The sequence below is a fragment of the Lissotriton helveticus genome, chromosome 3_1, assembly GCF_964261635.1.
Source record: "Lissotriton helveticus chromosome 3_1, aLisHel1.1, whole genome shotgun sequence".
Lineage (NCBI taxonomy): Eukaryota > Metazoa > Chordata > Amphibia > Caudata > Salamandridae > Lissotriton > Lissotriton helveticus.
In genome coordinates, this window is record NC_136061.1 from 896,337,062 (window position 1) to 896,356,610 (window position 19,549).

The following is a 19,549-nucleotide window of genomic DNA, read 5'->3' on the forward strand; positions in this document are numbered from 1 at the left end:
CTCGTGGTCATGCAGGGACTCCTGGGATAGTGAGTCCCTGCCGCGCTCACCCCTGTAGCCTCCTCCACTGATGTTGTTCTCCCTCGGCAGCCAGGCAGTTTCCCGCGTTGGTGGGTCTGTTGTTCCCCCCACGGACGAAGCGGCTCCCGCGCAGCGGGAGCGGCGAGCAGTCCTAAACAATCCGCAACAGTTGGTGGGCAGCAGTTGGTGCGGTCAGGCGGTTCCCGCGTCTTCACAGTGCGCCAGGGGAAAGAGTCTCAAACAGGCTGGTTCCCGCTTCACTCTTAGCGGTTTGCCGGCGGGGGCGGGGCACGCAGGGGGGCGCTGACCGATGACTCGTGGTCATGCAGGGACTCCTGGGATAGTGAGTCCCTGCCGCGCTTACCCCTGTAGCCTCCTCCACTGATGTTGTTCTCCCTCGGCAGCCAGGCAGTTTCCCGCGTTGGTGGGTCTGTTGTTCCCCCCACGGACGAAGCGGCTCCCGCGCAGCGTGAGCGGCGAGCAGTCCTAAACAATCCGCAACAGTTGGTGGGCAGCAGTTGGTGCGGTCAGGCGGTTCCCGCGTCTTCACAGTGCGCCAGGGGAAAGAGTCTCAAACAGGCTGGTTCCCGCTTCACTCTTAGCGGTTTGCCGGCGGGGGCGGGGCACGCAGGGGGGCGCTGACCGATGACTCGTGGTCATGCAGGGACTCCTGGGATAGTGAGTCCCTGCCGCGCTTACCCCTGTAGCCTCCTCCACTGATGTTGTTCTCCCTCGGCAGCCAGGCAGTTTCCCGCGTTGGTGGGTCTGTTGTTCCCCCCACGGACGAAGCGGCTCCCGCGCAGCGGGTTCGGCGAGCAGTCCTAAACAATCCGCAACAGTTGGTGGGCAGCAGTTGGTGCGGTCAGGCGGTTCCCGCGTCTTCACAGTGCGCCAGGGGAAAGAGTGAGCTAAAGAACGGTGATGGATTAAACCCAGATCAGTTGACTGGGGGTGAGTGTTTACATTGTCAACGCTCCGTCCATCACCTTTGGTTTTTCAATGGTTACACAGCAAAACAAGCGTCACCACTGTGGTTACCTTCAAATTTCACATGAAAATATTTAACAAATAACAGGGCTCGAGGACCATGTTTCAAAGGAAAAAGTTAAATATGGTATAGTTCCTGGCTAGAGGGTATGAATGATGAATGAATGAATGAATGAATGAATGAATGAATGAATTTGGACTTATATCGCGCATGGCTACCCTGAGGCCTCCCAGCGCTGCGGACTGACGCATTAGGATAAGAGACAGAAAGCTTAGAAAGAGTCCTTAAAGAGACAGGTTTTTAAGAGTTTCCAGAACGCCAATAGATTTGGCTCGTTCCGGAGGTCTAAAGGGAGGGTATTCCAGAGAGAATTGACACTTAAAGAAAAGGAGCGTCCGCCCCATCTTGATCTTCGTATTTTGGTAGAGACGGCAAGGAAAGAGGAACTGGAGCGGAGGTTCCGCGAAGGATGGTAGGGGGTGATGAGGGGTTGGATAATGTCGGGCCCTTCCTCCAAAAGGCCTTGTGGACCAAACACATGGCTTTGAATTGTATTCTTGCCCTAACAGGGAGCCAATGAAGGCTCCTTAAAGCAGGTTTGGCAGATCGCCTGCGGGCGGTCTGAGAGAGCAAGCGGGCCGCACAGTTCTGGATCATCTGAAGCTTATGTATAGTAAAATGAGGGGATCCTAGATATAAGGCATTACCATAATCCAGGCGAGAGAGAATAAGAGCTTGAACCATAATCCTTCTCGCCTGGGGGGGTGAGAAGAAGGGGAAGGATCTTACACAGCAACCGCATTAAGCCGTAACAGGTGGCTGAGAGCTTGGTAGCCTGGAAATTAAAATTGAGAGCACTATCAAGCAACATCCCCAGGCTCTTGATCTGGGTTTTTGGATCTGGGGCAGGGCTGAGGCAGTCCGGCCAGAGGATAGCAGGGTTGAAGGAGGGAGAATTGCCGAGAAGCATTAGCTCAGTCTGATCCCCGTTGAGCTTGAGGCATGAGAGTTCCATCCATTCGGCCACTGCCTTTAGGCAGGGACCCAAGGAGCTAGATGACCTCTCAGGATGGGTTAATGCCACCACGAGCTGAACGTCATCTGCGTAGGTAACGATCTTTATGCCAAATTGATGGACAATCTCGGCCAAGGGGCTCATATAGATGTTAAATAACGTGGGGCTCAGGGTATCGCAGCTAACAAGTAGGCACATGATTTCCCTTCTTCAGCAAGGTCATGTGGCATGTCAGAGCCAACACTGTCATTATGCATATATCCATGCAACTGTTAATAGTGTTCAGCCCTACAAAAAGAAGTCTCGTAATTCAGGATGTAAAAACGGTTTGTGTACCTTCCCAAGATGGTTTACGAATCCGACATCAAGCCATATTTCTTTCCAAGGATCGCCACTGTATGCATCAATGCGCTGCAGAAAAGGGAAATGAAACATTTCACACAGTTTGCCATCACTTATGCTTAAATGAAGAATCTCTCAAAATCCCCCTAAAGAGAAATTGATATAAGAAATAGTATTTAAAGTACTAAGTAGAGGACAATCTGATACTGGATTCCTAGTGTTAGCTAGATATAGTTGCAAAGATATTTATCACTAACCTAGAAAACACCAAGTTATGGACCTTACCCATGTTTCTCAACAAATCTACTTTCAGTGAGCACTTTGTAAAATTCAACTTGGTATTCCTTTATGATGCAATGGTTGATTTTTTCAACTTTGAATTTTGTTTCTCAAAACTAAAAATCAAAGAAATGTAATAATATAAAATGCCACAGTCTAGACAGGCAACCTTATAAAAAACATCCAGGTGAACTGAGTGAAATTTGCCAATTCAAGTATTTCTAAGAGAATTAAAAAACATATGGTAGTAAATCATTTTGTGCATTCACTGTGTACTCCAAATAAAGGTATAATTCCTGTGGATACTTCTTCGGTCTATGTATGAGCACATGTTTTCTTGTGGTATATTTTTGCAAGTAAAATAGAGTGACAAAACCATGGTATTATTTTACTTACTGAAATACATATCTAAATTATATGCATATGCTAGATAAAAGATCTAACATAACACTTAGGGCCTCATTACGGTGGCATCTGACTGCCATTGCCTAGGGCAGGTGTCTGACCGACAATATGTTGGCAGTTCCACCTGCCCAATTACAATATGACCGCAATGCAGAAGGTCAAAAAACTGCTGTTTTCCATGCGGCTTGTGCTGTGGCCCTAGAAAAGGGCCACAGCACAAGCCACAGTGTAAAAGTTCAGGTCTCAAACACCCATTCACCGTGTGCTGTTTGGGGGGGCACCACATGTGCCCCCCTGGGCCTATAGTGGACGGGGTACCCCAAGTCCCATTCCATTCATCGTAATTCCTTCAGCGGTGCCTTCATAGCACTGCCCCCATTGTAGGGATTACGCTCCAACCGACGATCCGACGGGCTCCTGGATTCCCTCTGCCTGCTGCGCCCTGACCGACCACATCATTATGCAGCGTTCGGACCACAGTCTGAAATGTCAGATGGACCGCCACCGATGGTCTGTAGGTGGCAATCCATTTGACATCATAATCGGGCCCTAAATATATCTGGGTGCAATTAAGCCTTCTCTGCACAGTTCAAACAAATGGTAAAAATAATCTATGGCATGTGGGCAACCAAATGCAAAATGTAATGACATGTCTACACAAATGCCAAAACTATAGAAATCACTGTGTCAGAACAAAAGAAACCAGTCCGCAATTTAGAAACACAGCATGGGCCAAATTCATTTCACATCATTACAAAAAGCTACAGGATAATCAAGCTGTAATATTGTATTCCTCTGTAAGACAAACAACTATCACTTTTACAATTTTTACACATTTCTCTCAACTCATGACCAGGAACCTATCTCCTACAAGAACAAGTGTTTACCATGTTCATGTTAAGATACAGTATCAACAAAAATGCCCCTCTTGCTTATGAAAACTACAACATGTAGTGCAGATATAGGACTCCCAGAGGTAGAGTACCCAGATGTAATACCAATCGAACCAGAAAAGTACACGTGCCCAACCACCAGTTTAATGTGGTGGGAATAACTAGAGCGCTGACTAACCACAGATATAACAAAAAATTGGGCCTGACTAAGATTTCCTAAAGTTTCCAGTAGCCTATTCTTAAGACCTGATCCCTGCTAGAACAGAAAATACCCAACAGCTTGTATCTAAGGGCCATATGTATCAAAAAAGGGGTTTGCGATTCTCAAATTGTGATGTTTAGCGAATCGCAATTAGAGAATCGCAAAATGCAATGTATGTTGGATTTGCTAAACATTTTGTGAATCCTACATATTCCTTATTTGCGAATTGCAAATTGAGATTCGCAAATAAGGAATGCCATCCCATTCATTCCTATGGGCTAGAAGGGCCTTAGGAATGAATGGGAAGTCATTCTCAATTTGCGATTATCAATTAGAGAATCGAAAATTAAGAATGCAACTTCACGGTTGCAAGGGTGCCAAAAGGACACCCTGTTACACCCCTGAAATATGGATGTGTGCACATGTGCGACATATGGCACTTTAAAGAAAAATTTAAAAAGTGCTTTTTTTTTAAAGAAAATCGCAAATTACCATCCCAAAAGGCTTTTTCCAATTGGCAAACGGGCCGATTCTGGGAATCGGCCAGTTTGCAAACGGGAAAAAGGTTTGATACATATGGCCCTAAGAGTTTTGAAAAATACCATCGCTAAGGGTCTAGCTATACAGGCAAAAAGGCTGATATTTAAATTCTGAAGATCCTTTGAAGCATTTGCATTTTGTTTGAGCTACAGTTAATAAATATTGCTTAAAGAACTAGATATCTAGTATGACACAGATTTTCATAGTACCAGTTTTTGACAAACACCCAAGCCATGGTCTGTGGGGAATATCCCAACGAAAAATGAACATTAACAAGAGCAGCCCGTTCTTTGGTGTGCATCAACAGTGGCAAGTGATTACGTTTTTAGCAAATAACAAAAAGATACATTTAAAGAAAGGTCATTTTATTGGAACTGGCCAAATAGAAGTCTCATCAATGATAAAAATGTCCAACCACTCCGCTAACGCAGCAGCTCCACCATCACTTCTGACAACGCACAGATATCTGTGATGTATTAATTTATCAAATGGTAAAGAAAACTACCTTTGGTTAAGCAGCAGGAGCTCCCCACCTGCCTGTTCATTTTCCCTTCATGGCGATAGCCTAGTTTACACAACTCTCTAATGTTTTGTCTGTGAGAGTACTGGGTTTTCGGAGATTTAAAAAAAATACTTATTGCTGTGTTCATCTCAAGCCCAAAGAAAACTAACTGAATAAACATATTGTAGAAAAATAGGCTGTAGATAGAATTAATCTGAATTAATGCAACAAGCCAATTTTACCACATTTCACCTCTACATCTAGCACTGTATCTTACCATCCGGGCCTAATAATGGTGTACTTTCCAGATACTGAAAGATCAACCACAGTGGAGCCCAGACGGCATTCTGGGCTCATGATGTTGCCAACTGGACCACCATCAACCACCAGCGACAACTGAGGCCACAGGTCCTGAAATTCCTGAGAGAGGGAGAGAAACGCTTTGCTTGAAATTGTGAAACTATATGCACAGATATCTTTTGGTACAGAGAATTGTTTGTTATTACAATAGGCCTTCAAGCATGCAATGTTGAAGAAAAACAAAGCAAAATCTGTTTTTTCCTCTTCACCCCGAAGGTTCTTCCAAAAATCATAACCAGGGCAAACTTGTTTTTAAAGATTGTGGCATCTGGAGATCTTCCCCTGAAGAGAATCCAGTGAAACCTGATGACAAAAACATGCTACCTACTGACACTTTGCATTACAATATACTCTTCTCAGCAATACAATACGCTGGGACTAGAGGCCACGTAGAATAAAGACCTTCACCAGTCTACATCAAAGCATTTTATACTAAGTAATGCTTTCAGACCAAACCTAGCACGCCATCAACATTCGGTATCAAATATTTACTGGACCCTCCAGCATATGCCCAATCCTAAGAGAAATAGAAGAAGGCTATAGCTAGAGAAGGGAGGAGGTTTTTGAGTCTGGTCAACAGTTTATTTGCCCCGCTACAAAAGTATAAGAGACTGAGATGCCAGACAAAGGTCTATGCTAATAATGAGCAATCATCTGTGAAGCCTTTCCAGGAAGTAGTGACTTTCAATACACTAGCATCAAAAGCTTAAAAAATGCTCAGCAATTAAAAACACAAAGTAATAGTTATCTAAAACTTGGTGGACAGTACATGCAGCCTAGACGTCAATGCACCTTGAGGCAGGCAACCAGTTTTGAGATTTCATGGTGAGTGTAACATTGTCTCCAAGATTGAGGACCAGGGATATATGAGTAAATATATTTTAGTAGACATTTGTAATGCCTTCAGAATACGACAGGCGAGGTTGAATAGGTTCATGTATTCCTTTCCTACCGATTACCACACCGCTCCTAGCCTCTGCTGCTTTCCCAATGGGTTATATTGCATGAAATAATGTTAACACATGCAGCAAATATTGGTATTCTGATGTCTGAGCTGTCATGCATTGTGTCTCACCTGAACCATGAGTGTGCTTGTTTGGGAACTGATATTTGCACTTGTTAAAGCAAGTGGCTCAGAACATGTCTGTGCCAGCAGTTGGATGAAGGCATGGTCTGGAATTCGAACACCAACAAGCTGCAGAAATTGAGGACATGGTAGAGTTAGTGTGTTTGTACATGCTATAGAGAAAATATCACAATTAAAAGTTGTAGAAAGAATGATCCAAACTGTATTTTTTAATGCAGAAGATAGAACATCGATGGACTCAAAAAGCATATTTCCCAGGATTTAAGATCTCATATTAAACTATCTGATCTGAAACGGAACCATTCACAGCATATGTTAGCTAGACTTCCTGAACTACAATCAGAGAGCAACATTTCAGAGAACAACAGAATATTAATACCTCTAGCTTCTTCTTATTATACATTTATGGAAACAAGTTTGGAAGGACTACCAGGTTTCAGGTTTTAAAGTCTTTATTTTGATATCAAAATCATAAAAGACAATATATAAAACACATTTCATTATAATAACATTTTTCCTTTTAAAAATAGCAACACCATTGTCATAAAAAGTTATTAAACATACGGAAATACAAAGACAAACCTGAACATAGCATATTAAAAATTGTAAGACAAACAAAAGATACGGAAACATACCTCATACTATATACAATTTTTCTGAATTTAGTTAGAAGAGGTATGGGTAAGCCTTTATGAGAGAATTAAGAGTCTGCTTCTTGCCCTGATGGCCCAGGCCCACCCTAGGAATTTGGCTATACTCATCACAATCGTCTCAGAGGTATTGGTTTTTAAAACCTGAATGGCCTCCGAGGACCTTCTAAAAGGGAGGTACTGAAACAAGGGTTTTAACCATTTTGTTCGAGGCGCAGAGTAGATCGGGCAGGCAAACAGAAAATGACCCTCAGTTTCTTTATGACTTGTGCACCAACTACAAAATTCAGTTACTCCGTTAACCCATTTTTTGTAAAGGAATTCAATGGCAGTGATCCTACCCGAAACTGATGGTAAAGTTTCTTGTCCAGCGGTTTGGTGATGATGTCCCAGTAGATCTCACGGGAGGGATCCAGCTTAATGGTCAGAAACCTTCCCGTAAGACCAACAGAGCTGGAGGCCGTTATTAACAATAAACGGACCGAGGCCCAGTACAATGCCTTGAATTCCTGTTTGGATGGAAGAGCGTTGGTGCTTGGAGATGTCCACAGATGTTCTAGTCCCATTTCAATCAGAATGGTTTTTACACTTTTTAACCAAGGGATTCTCCCAGATCCCCCAATTGACCTCACTTCGGCCAATTCCTTAGTAAAAAGGGTAAGGTCAGGGGATGTCCATATACGCCTCTAGAAGGCCACCAATCTAAATCTTGCCATCTCATTGATTGGGTTGCATCCCATATCCAAACATAGGGGTATAGAAGGTGATGATTGGGGTAGCCCAATCAAGCTCCTTAGGAACTTACACTGGGTTCCGAATAGGCTGGAGAGGTCGGTGTATCCCCAGAGATCAGCACCATATAAAATTGCGGTGTTGATCTTGGTGTCATAGATTTTTAACGCTGGGGTAACCCGTTTAGTAATTGATCTCCTTTGCTCACTCAGAAGGCAACCAGTGAGTCGGGCAAGTTTAAGCTGTTGGGCGCCGACCTGATCTTTCCATCCCAAGCGACGGTCCAAGGTGACCCCCAGGTACGTCATGGTTTCAACTTGTTCCAAGTTGACTCCACTCAAACTTACGGAGCTCCGGACAAGATGCCTCCTATTAAGAACCATAAACTTGGTTTTTCCAACGTTTAGGTCGTTGATGGCACAGAACTCCTCAAAGCGGTCCAGCGCCCGCTGCAGACCACTGCGTGTTTTTGAGAGGAGTAGGGTGTCGTCGGCAAACATAAGCATTGGAAACCTTGACCCTGCCAACAAAGGGGCGTCAGTGGGGGTGTCTGCAAAGAATTTGACCACTTGATCAATAAATAGCAGGAAGAGTGTTGGGGCCAGGACACAACCCTGACGAACACCGCGGGACACGGGGAAAGATTTTGACACTTGTCCCTGGCTTCCCCACCTCACCCTTGCGTAATTATCCTCATGCATTTTAACTATCAGATCAAGTAGTTCCCTAGGTAAGCCCAAGTCTCTCAGGACGCACCACAGTTTATCCCGCGGCACGAGATCGAAAGCAGACTTCAGATCAATAAATGCGGCAAAGATAGTACCACCCCCGAGCAGAACCACCTTCCAGTAGATCAGACAGAATCTGAACACCTGATCGATGGTGCTCGTTCCAGATCTGAAGCCTGCTTGCATGGGGGATAAAATATCCTCTAGTTCAATCCAACCTTGAACTCTACTCAAAACCATGCGTGCAATAATTTTTGGGAGGGAGTCGATAAGGCTAATCGGGCGATAGTTGCCCGGATTAGACCTATCGCCTTTTTTGTGGATAGGGAGTATCTCCGCACCCTTCCACGACCTAGGGATTCTTGCCCCTTTAGCTATGGTATTAGCGATCTTTGTTATGTAGGGCACCCAAAGAGCGGGGTTGGCTTTAAACAAGTCAACAGGGATTAAGTCCATCCCTGGTGCTTTTCCCCGCTGGGTCAGGCCAAGTGCTAACTCCACCTCGGTTTCCGAGAAGATAAGTTTCTCCCCTCGAATAGGTGGCAGAGGTACCGCGTCCAATTTAGAGGGGGATTCAGATGTTTCAGCACAAAATTGAGCCGAATAAGGGGTCACCCAAACTTCAGGGGATACATGGTTTGTAGGGGTGCGTGAGTCAGGGTCCTTGCCCCATTTCACTAGATTCCAGAACTTGAGCTGGTTATTTGAGGTGGAGGCGTCCAGAAGATCGGACCAATACATATCCTCCCACTCCCGTTTGGCTTCCCACTGAACTTTCTTATATTGCACCCTAGCTGCCTTAACCGCACACATGTTCCGGGACTTAACCACTTTAACAAGATGACTATGGGCCTCCCTGCACTTTTTGTTATACCATTTCTGACGGGTTGCATTCTGTTTAACAGTACCCTTCTGACCTGGTAGAGAAAGAAGGAGTTTGAGCTCATTAAAACAGCGCTCATGAAGGTCAATAACAATGTTTACAGAGCCACCCCCCTGCAATTTCTCGTGCATGATTTCATTGGACGTGTTAGAGACCACGATCTCAACGTTCTCCTGGAAGGTCTCATCCCCCGCTAGCCTGGACCATTTTAACCTCCTACGATCATTGGTCAGGAGAACGTCCCCTGTCCGGGGGATGTCGGGTCCTTTTGGTCTCTTCATACCTGGCAACCTTAATGTAAGTACGAGGGGGTTATGGTCGCTTTCTGGGCGGGGTACCACTTCCATATCTACCAGCAGTGGCCAGTATTCCAGCTTTAACAAAAAGTAATCAATCCGGCTTTTCCTCAATCCGTTATCAAAGGTGTAATTTGCACCCAAGTCCGATCTTGACCGACCATTTATTGCCCTTAGCCCCCGGGTAAGACACAGAGCCATCCAGTTCAACGCGGCCTCAGTAGCTTTAACAGTTTTATTTAGCAACAAGTCTGGGATGTTCCAGGCTGCATCTTCTGCAGAGCCCCAGCTGTCTCCGGCTACATATAGTGGCTCAAAAGTGCAGTTTAAATCACCTGCCAGGAGGACAAAGTCTTCTCTGGCCTGTCCTACGAGAAGGTGGTCCAATACATCCAACACAGCAGGGCAGCGACCCCCTGGGAGCCCTCGTGCATATACATTAATAATAATCAGGTCCCGATGGCCATCTTTGCTCAGTTTAATTACCAGGAGGTCCGGGTTGTCCATAAGTATCTCAGATGGGTGGTATCCGGATGACTGCTTCACCCAGGTCAGCAGACCCCCTGAGGCACGCCCTTTACCACCCCTTATAGCTGGTTTGAAAAAATTTACGAAACCTACTCTATGAACTGGGTCAGGTGCCCAAGTTTCCTGTAGCAGGATGATGTCAAATTTATCCACAAACTCCAACCAATCTTCTGAATTCATGCTTCCCCTGATCCCTGCAACATTCCAGGACAGTATGTTAAATGTTTCCAATGGGGGAACTGCTAGGGGAATCGTTAGTACTGGCGCAGCAGGGGACGGTAATGTACATCCCCTTAGCCCAGCTGTGTTACAAGAAACCACCTTGGGCGAACTCACTAAAACTCTGAAAGGTGTTACCTCTAATAAGCCTGCATCTTCAACTCTGGTCTCAATAAAGCCAATTACAGGTTTTGGGACAGAATGTGGGCCTTCCAAAGGTGTATCACTAACAACATGTGTTTCAAGTGGATTAGAGACAGTGAGCCTAATTGCAGGACTTGGAACAGGACGTGCTCCTTCAAAGGGAGCAACATTTACTACACAAACTTCTAGAGGAGTAGAGACAGAAAACACAGGGATAGGGATGGATTCTGGATTATGAGCTGGAGCATTAGCCCTCCAAAGTCAATCGACCTCATCCAGACAACCAAACCTATTCGAAGTGGGAACCCCTTCCCACCAGCCATTTTGACCCTGCCAACCTTCCCTTCGTCCACCCCGCGTAGTATTATGGACTGTAGACCAGTTCCCTCCTAAGTTTGTGTGTGATCGTGGGGGATAAAAGAAGGTAAGTGGCTTGACAATAATACCAGAGTTATCGCCACGTACATCCCATGAACATAGATGTGAGCTGTCCTTGGATCTGCAAAAGAAATAACAATGCAATCACCCGAGATAGACTTGGATGAAGGGCCTACCCAAGGTACCCTGCGAACCATTAAGATGTTACTTCTAAGGTGGTTCGGTAATTGTCTATTTGCATTAAGCCAATAAATAAACTTGTTCTTTAGTGACCAATGATCCTCTTGAGACTGTGGCTCCAAAACAGGTACACCAGCCAACACTACAACATAAGACCTGGCATCTGGTGGTAAGTCAATGTAGCCCCCACGAAAATTATGTCTGTTTCCATTTCTAGATCCCTGGGAGTAAGTACGTGGGTTCGCACTCTTATTTGGTTGTTGGACACTAACCTGAGAACCCATTTTTTTAGGTGCTTTATCTTGTGAAAGGCAGGGGATTGGGACAATAGGTTGGGGGTTAATGACTAAAGGGTTACAGTCCTTGGTGCGAGGTTTGGGTATAGGTTTAGGATTAGGCGGGGGCGGGGCCGATATAAGTGCAGCTGGAGCCTGTGGGATGCTCTCGACACCCTGTAGGGTATTTGCCTCCATCTGCTTTAGGCTAAGACTAGCTAGAGTGACAATTGTCTTATCCATTTCTAAAAGATTATTTTCAATGCGTGAGAGTCGAAGTTCCAGGGGGGATAGAAGCCTCTTCAATGTGTCCCATACAATTTTGAGAAAATCTTCATCACCCCCCTGTAACTTACCAGACTCACCTAGCAGTACCTCAGGGACTCCCTCAACAAGATTTGGGAGTGATTCCCCCGTTTTTGTATCTAAATCTATACTGTCTATACTGATACCAGTGTCCACACCAGTAAGGCAAGTATTGGCCAGCGGAACACTAGTACCTGCTCTATTTGATGCCAGGGGACGGCGGTTATTGAAGAAATGTGCCCTCGCAATTTTGGCCTTTTTCCGGGCATAAGCTGATCTGGCAAGACGTTTTCTTATATGTGCAGCATCCCTTTTATTAAAACTAGCTGGCTGCTTTAGCATGTCAAATTGTTTGGGGATACCTAAATTTGAGCCTTGGTTTTTCGACAACAAAATCTGGGTGGGCTTAGGAGATAGCAACAAAGGAATAGATGGTAACTCCGGTGGAGGGGTTGATGAGGGGTGATGGATATCCGCCTTTACTATCAAGGGCCGGGGGCCTGACAGGCGTTCAGGAGTTTTAGCCGAGGCAATATTGCCTAAAGATGATTTTTTAGAAAATGTTAAATCCTGAGATAGTCTTCGCGCTGCCTCTAACTCCAATGATACTCTATGTTGGATTTTAGAGATTTCATTATCAATGGCCATATTAGTCTTGACAATGAAATCATCGAGTGTCCCGTTAGGTTTTAGCCCTCCCTTAGCAGTTTTGCTACGAGTCCCCCGTGAGCACATGATAAATATAAGAATAAGATACAATTAATCCTGTACATGTGATAACAATTTAAACAAGGGGGGTGGCCCAGTCCAGTCCTGTCAGTCCTGAAACGGCCCGCTCTTTGCCCGGTCTTCGCCCCGAGCTGCGTCCCGCGCTGCGGGAGGGAGGACCATAGAAATGGGGAACGAAGTGGGGCGGGGGGCGTGGCAGCAGGGAGAGCGGACCGGAAGGTGTCACACGGTCACGCAGGGACTCCTGGGATATGGAGTCCCCGCAACGCTCGCAGCCCAGCTGCCTTCCACAGCCCAAAACCAAAGCAGCTCCCTCTCGGTCACAGGTGCAGCTCCTCACACTGCTGGCGATGCGGCACCCGCGAAGCGGGTGCGGCGAGGTCCAAAGGGTCCGGTACTAAAGAGGGCAGGTCCTCCTCCAGCCAAGAGCTCCTCACGGTGAGTTTCTAAAAGACGGTCCCACAAGAGGCAGGGCGATGAGGGATTAAAAGCCTTCAGTGGGGCGGGGGGCGTGGCATCAGGGAGAGCAGACCGGAAGGTGTCACACGGTCATGCAGGGACTCCTGGGATATGGAGTCCCCGCAACGCTCGCAGCCCAGCTGCCTTCCACAGCCCAAAACCAAAGCAGCTCCCTCTCGGTCACATGTGCAGCTCCTCACACTGCTGGCGATGCGGCACCCGCGAAGCGGGTGCGGCGAGGTCCAAAGGGTCTGGTACTAAAGAGGGCAGGTCCTCCTCCAGCCAAGAGCTCCTCACGGTGAGTTTCTAAAAGACGGTCCCACAAGAGGCAGGGCGATGAGGGATTAAAAGCCTTCAGTGGGGCGGGGGGCGTGGCAGCAGGGAGAGCGGACCGGAAGGTGTCACACGGTCACGCAGGGACTCCTGGGATATGGAGTCCCCGCAACGCTCGCAGCCCAGCTGCCTTCCACAGCCCAAAACCAAAGCAGCTCCCTCTCGGTCACAGGTGCAGCTCCTCACACTGCTGGCGATGCGGCACCCGCGAAGCGGGTGCGGCGAGGTCCAAAGGGTCCGGTACTAAAGAGGGCAGGTCCTCCTCCAGCCAAGAGCTCCTCACGGTGAGTTTCTAAAAGACGGTCCCCACTTTATAAGTATAAAATGCATAAATAACCAGATATGCAACTTTAATCTCCTTATGAAGGGGAAACGGCCCATATATAAAATGTCTATGATGCTGAACATTACCCACCCGAAACAGCTGACAAAAGCCACATCTGATGGCAGGCCTGTCTAGAAAGGCATTAAAATATTTAAATTTGATGTCCCGGATGTGTGCTTTTTGTACAACCAAACACCTCAAACAACCTTCTCAGCACATACATCCCTATGTTGTAACAACATAGATACAATCCAGAATGTCCCAACAACATGATCCATGCAATGGGAACAGTGGACCAAACCATACCAGGAGCTGCACCTGCAAGGTCATCTGTAGAAAAGAAACTGTAATAATTCTTGCGGATTACATTTGATTTCTTTGGTCAACAATAACACATTATTATTGGATAAAAAATATTTAAACAATACATTGATGAAACTTTTAAATATAGATGCCTCCTTTAGTCTTACTAAACATCAATTTATTATACAGCGACATCTTACAGACAAGATAACATGTTCTTTAAGACACTAGTCACACTATCTTCGTATATATATATAATAGTTGAAATATGTGAAGGACCGGTGTGTCCACTTTATCTGTAGCTGTCGCCTGGTATTATGTGCAGAACATCCAATGAGGCTAGGCTGGCAGTCCTTAAGTTAATTTATCTTTTCAACTGTCAGCGTGGACATCTCTTAATATGTAGTTGATGTGTTCAGGCAAATCCATGTGTGGCCTCTTCAGGACTGTACAAGGGTATATATATTTACACAAAATCGAGTACATCGAAAAAAACGAACCTATGGGGGAACTAGGATTCAACAAAAGTTAGTTGTAATCACCTTACTAGAAAACAAAAAACCTTTTTCTAGAGACCCTTGACCCACCAGGGTTTGCCCTAGGTGGCATGTTTCATCATTGGGATTCCTCTCAATCCTCTATGGATTGAGGTCTGCTGCAACTTGCGAACTACGTTGGAGCACTTTAGTTAAGGACTATGTGAGGTGCAGTGATGTGGAGTGGAAGGAAAATAAACCTTAAAAAAACCAAATTAGTGAGCTACTATTTTATTCTCGCCCCTGGCTGGTATGATTAAAATCAAGAATTAATACCAGGGAGAAACCTGACCTTAATGAGTTTGGTCCCCTATTATTGCGTCTGTGTCAACATGTTTGGAGCTAGTATTGCCCAACTAGAAATACGGAGTATCATCAAGTAACCAAATGTATTTTTTGTATATACCTTAGGTGTGCACTTCACTGTATCCTCATTATAAGATTTATAAGGGGGGGTACGCATGGGACTGGACCCCGTGTAGTCCTTATGAAGAGCTTGTAGGGGACAGCTCGAAACACAGACGCAATACTAAGGGAACCAAACTTGCTTTTTGTACAGGCGTTCAACTAAATACAACGAAGGGTAGCAAATGAAGAATACTTTATTGGGTCACCTCCCATCTAGTTTCCTTCACTTCACTGTCACTTTCTACTGTTGTGATGGTTTTGATCACAATACTAACAGAGATCCAACGAAATCTCCAGTTAACAATTCTACTGTGAAATACAACTAGAACTAAATACATTTGTGCCACCGCCCTGCAACAAACATTCAACTTGGTCTCCGTTGTAACTTGACAAAACTGAACTGATTGATTTTAAAAAGCGACCTCATAACAAAAGTCTTCATGTGCTTATGTTCCAAAACGGAATATGAAATCCTTCATAAGAGTAGAAGGGTAGGGGGCGTGGCCTAGCGGGCGAAGATGGCGGTCACACCTTAAGTGTGCTCCTGGACCCCTCTGCTATCCGCCAGCAATCTGCCCGCCTTGGTCGCCATCCAGCCCTGATATTCGGCGCCTCACTTCTGCCACATACCTGATGGTGGTCCTGGCTGTGGGGACTCTGGGCACCGGCGCTTTCTTGCGATCGCCTGGCGGTCCGGTCGGCGCTCGCTTCTAAAATGGTGGCCACCCCTTCTTTCCACTCGCTACCTGGCGCCGGTGATTGAGCTGCCTGTGCTCCGACTGAGATCTCTGAACCGGCCTGACAGGCCCCTGGGGAGCAACCGACCTCTGGGGTACTGTGGCGGTTTGAACGCCGCTTGCCTCCTCCTCCTCCTCCTTCCCGGGCCATGCTCCCACATGGACGCCAGCTGCCTCCGGCCCCGCTGCTGTGATCGGTGCCACGGGCGCGAGGCTGCCTTCCGACCTCTGCCCGAGGCCGAGACATTCGTGGCGGTGCACCTGGCTTCCCTGTGGCGCTACCATAATATCGGCCGTCACCTCGGACGACGGGAGCTCAGTCCGAGGGTTGAGGTGTGGCGGCGCTCGAGCCTTGGACGTTGGGCAGTGGCCTGTGGGAGGGCCTCGGTTCTGTCTGCCCCCTCCTCCTTCCTTGCCTGGCGGCAGCCGTTTAGTCTGCGGTCGAGGTCGGCTCCCTGCCGCTGCAATTGGCACACCTGCGGTGAGGCACTGTTCCTGCGGTCCCCTGTGACGGAGACACCTACAGCTGCACTTCGGCTCCCCTGCAGCAAGGCCATGGTACAGGGCGGCGGGGGCTGGAGCTGGGGGCGGTGAGAGGCTGGGGATGCCGAGTGGCGGCCTAGAGGGGCAAGGCCATGGTACAGGGCGGCGGGGGCTGGAGCTGGGGGCGGTGAGAGGCTGGGGATGCCGAGTGGCGGCCTAGAGGGGGTGCAGGCCCGACAATTGGCGGGATTAGAGAGCGGTGAGTCCTGGGACTGTTGTGAGCGACCCCCGTGCGCCTGGCCTGCCTGTGCGATCTGGGCACTGAGAGGTGCTACAAGTGGTTCGGCCTGTCGCTCCCCACCACCTCGTCTGCTGTGAGTTCGACCGCCTGGGCCCTGGTACTCTGCCTACCGACATGATGGAATTGCATCACTACTTCTGCCTGGCAAAGTCCTGGTGAGGGGGTGCCGCCTGTATCTGCTGCTGGGCTCTTTGAGAGGGCCCTCCGCCGCCCTTGTCCCCGGTTTGCCCTGCCATGCTGATGCTCTCCTTGGGCCTGTTGAATTCTAGATTCCCCTTGCCGGCCTGCACTCCAGCTATCACTACCCCTCCTGGGCTGCGACACGGACGAGGTGGGTGTTCAAACGCACGCATCAAGCGTTATGAGGCCCTGTAGGCTGGCCCCCTTCAGCACCTCCTGATCTGTCTTGGGGCACCTGCTGGGGTCTGTAGATCCTTGCGCTCGGAGGCCCTAGCTCCCAGATCAGGGCTAGTCCTCCATTGTGCTGCCTCCTGCCATGACCGCGACCCAGCAGAGATCAGTTTGCCTGCAACTATTGCGAGTGTAAGAACTAACTGAGCATTCCCTCTGCCACCCCACTGTCTTGCTTTGCCCTGAGGGAACCTGGCACGGTCCGGTGGCCCCAAGCGCGGAGACCTCACACCTGCTCTGGGACCTCTTTGGGGGTGGCCAAACTGACCCACATTTTGACTGTGCGTTCTTTGACCTTGGTTGGTGGCCCCTGCCGCGTAGACTGTTTAAAGAAAAGGTAGGGTTCAGGCATCATTGAATGACGACCATGGGTCATGACAGGGCGGCCAAGACCCTGGCCACTCAGACCGAAATGGATCTTTTTACCACCACAGATGCCGGGGCGGTCGGGGAACAGAGAAGCCCTACCGGCCGCAGTTCTGACTAGCATCCTTCAGGCAATACATGCCTCGCAGTCCTCTGTGGAGGGCAAGATTGCAGAGGTTCGGGTTGACATCATCCTCACCCGGCAAGATCTGAGGCATGTGGTGGCCCGGATCATGGAGACCGAGTCGCGCATCTCCACGGTGGAGGACGATGTCCAGTAGCTTAAAGAACAAGTCACCCAGCTTCAGTCTCACACCCGAGAGCTGCATCGGAGGGCGGAAGACATGGAAAATAGGTCCCGTTGCAACAACCTCCGCCTGGTAGGGTTCCCGGAGGGGGTGTAGCAGGGTCGCCCAGCAGACTTCATGGAAAAGTGGCTTCGCTCGTGGGTCACCGAGGGCTCCCTCTCCCCGTGGTTCGCAATTGAGCGAGCAAACCGCTCCCTTGCCCCGAGACTGCCTCTGGGGGCAGCCCCCAAGGCCCATCATCATGCAAATTCTTAATTTCAAGAACCGAGATTGCATCTTGACCGAGGCCCGCAAGCAGCAATGTCTTCGTTATGAAAATCATACAATCATGGTTTTCCCTGGCTATACACGGGAGGCCCAGGGTCACCGCCGCTCGTTTGGGGAAGTTAAGCAAAAGCATACAGTACAGGCTCTTTTTTCCGGCACTCCTGCGAGTGGTGTTCTCCAACAAGACCCTATTCTTTGATACTCCTGAGGAGACTTGGGCCATGGAGGAACGACCCCTGCGGGCCGATAACCGACATCCATCATTTGGCGGAGTGCCTGGTGGGGTCTGGCATCCAGGGGCTCCTGGCCCCCGTCCCCAACGCAACCGCTCACGATGACGCTGTGACAAGAGGCAGGCCCGCTCAGTCTCTCTGCAGGGTTCCTCTCGGCAGCCGGCTCCGCTTCCTGGAGAGCTTTCGGGTGTGTAGTGGTCTGGCTCCTCGGGCCGCTGGATCCTGGGAACACCTCGCCATGGCCTTCACCTCTGGACCTCCCCGACACTGACCTGTTGCGCTGCCCGATGCTCATCAGGGATCCTGTTAAAATCTAGATTGCGACGTAAACATTATCGGCGCCATCTTGTCCCCTTTTAGCTCAAATGTGCGCGTAAGTAGCAGCCATTTTGAACGCCATGGCCTCTCTGCCCACTGCCGATAGCCAGCGCGTCTCCCTCTCTCCCTCTCTGACCCCGCCAGCATCCCCCGCGCGCTGACAGCCCACGTTCCCACATGCTTGGACCATAAACCACCCCTTCAGCGCGGCCCTGCCTCGGAGCCACATCCCGTACCCAACTAACACCTCCCTCCGCCCCTTTAATGATCACGTATTCTTTGATGAACCCCCTTCCTCTGTGCCCGATTGTCCCGCCCGATCCCAGGCCATCACCTAGCCCTGCGGATACAGTTTATTGCCCCTTTACAGTAGGAAGCTGTCCCTCTTCAAAGAATCTATGACTGATAAAAGCCCCCATCCCATGAGATCCGATGAGCCACACACATTCCGGGAGCCAGCGGGATATCCAGCTGCCTGATAGCCATCACCTACTGAGATCGGGGTGGGGACTTTTACTGTAACTATGTGTGGGAACGGGTTTGGAGCGGGGATTCCGAGGATGCCTTTCCGTACATCAAAGTATTAACAAGAATGTGTTTTATGTAATAAAGCAATAAACCTGTGTATAAGAGGCCAGGCCTCAAGGATGCGTTTAGAGCACCTCGAGAAGATACCCTGTTGTCTGATTTGACGTGTTCTGCTCCGTCGGAATAAACTCCTGTTTCCTGACTTCTGTCTCCAGCGCCTGCCTCTTTGTTTGGTAATCTCGAATGGTATGAGAGGCAGCTAACGCCGGGCAAATACTGAAGGGTTCCTGGTCGAATTCGGCCCTACCATTCTACAATCCCGCATGAGCCTCTCTCTGCCTGCCTGCCGGGCTTGGCTCTGCGGCAAAGATGGCGACTTTTCTCATCACTGCTCCAACTCTAGAAGGACTTACCTATGCACATCCTGCAAAGAGCAGGGGTCCACCACGTTTCCCAGTCCTGAGTGTTTTAGTTTTGTTTTTGCTCATTTCCACTGTTAGGGCGACAGATGCTTCCGTTCCTTAAGGATAGGGTGAGGTACATGTGGGGGG

The 19,549-nt window shown here is 48.3% G+C and overlaps 1 protein-coding gene across 1 annotated transcript in view; it reads right to left on the reverse strand.

Annotated features, from left to right (window-relative positions):
* YRDC (yrdC N6-threonylcarbamoyltransferase domain containing) overlaps positions 1-19,549 on the reverse strand; it is a 93,702-nt gene that overhangs the window by 35,868 nt on the left and 38,285 nt on the right. The window contains exons 4-6 of the mRNA XM_078681227.1: positions 6,623-6,742; positions 5,465-5,607; positions 2,361-2,435 (exon numbers count right to left, since the gene is read on the reverse strand). Coding sequence (XP_078537353.1) covers positions 2,375-2,435; positions 5,465-5,607; positions 6,623-6,742 — 324 coding nt within the window. The 3' untranslated portion in view covers positions 2,361-2,374. The remainder of the gene's footprint in view (positions 1-2,360; positions 2,436-5,464; positions 5,608-6,622; positions 6,743-19,549) is intronic.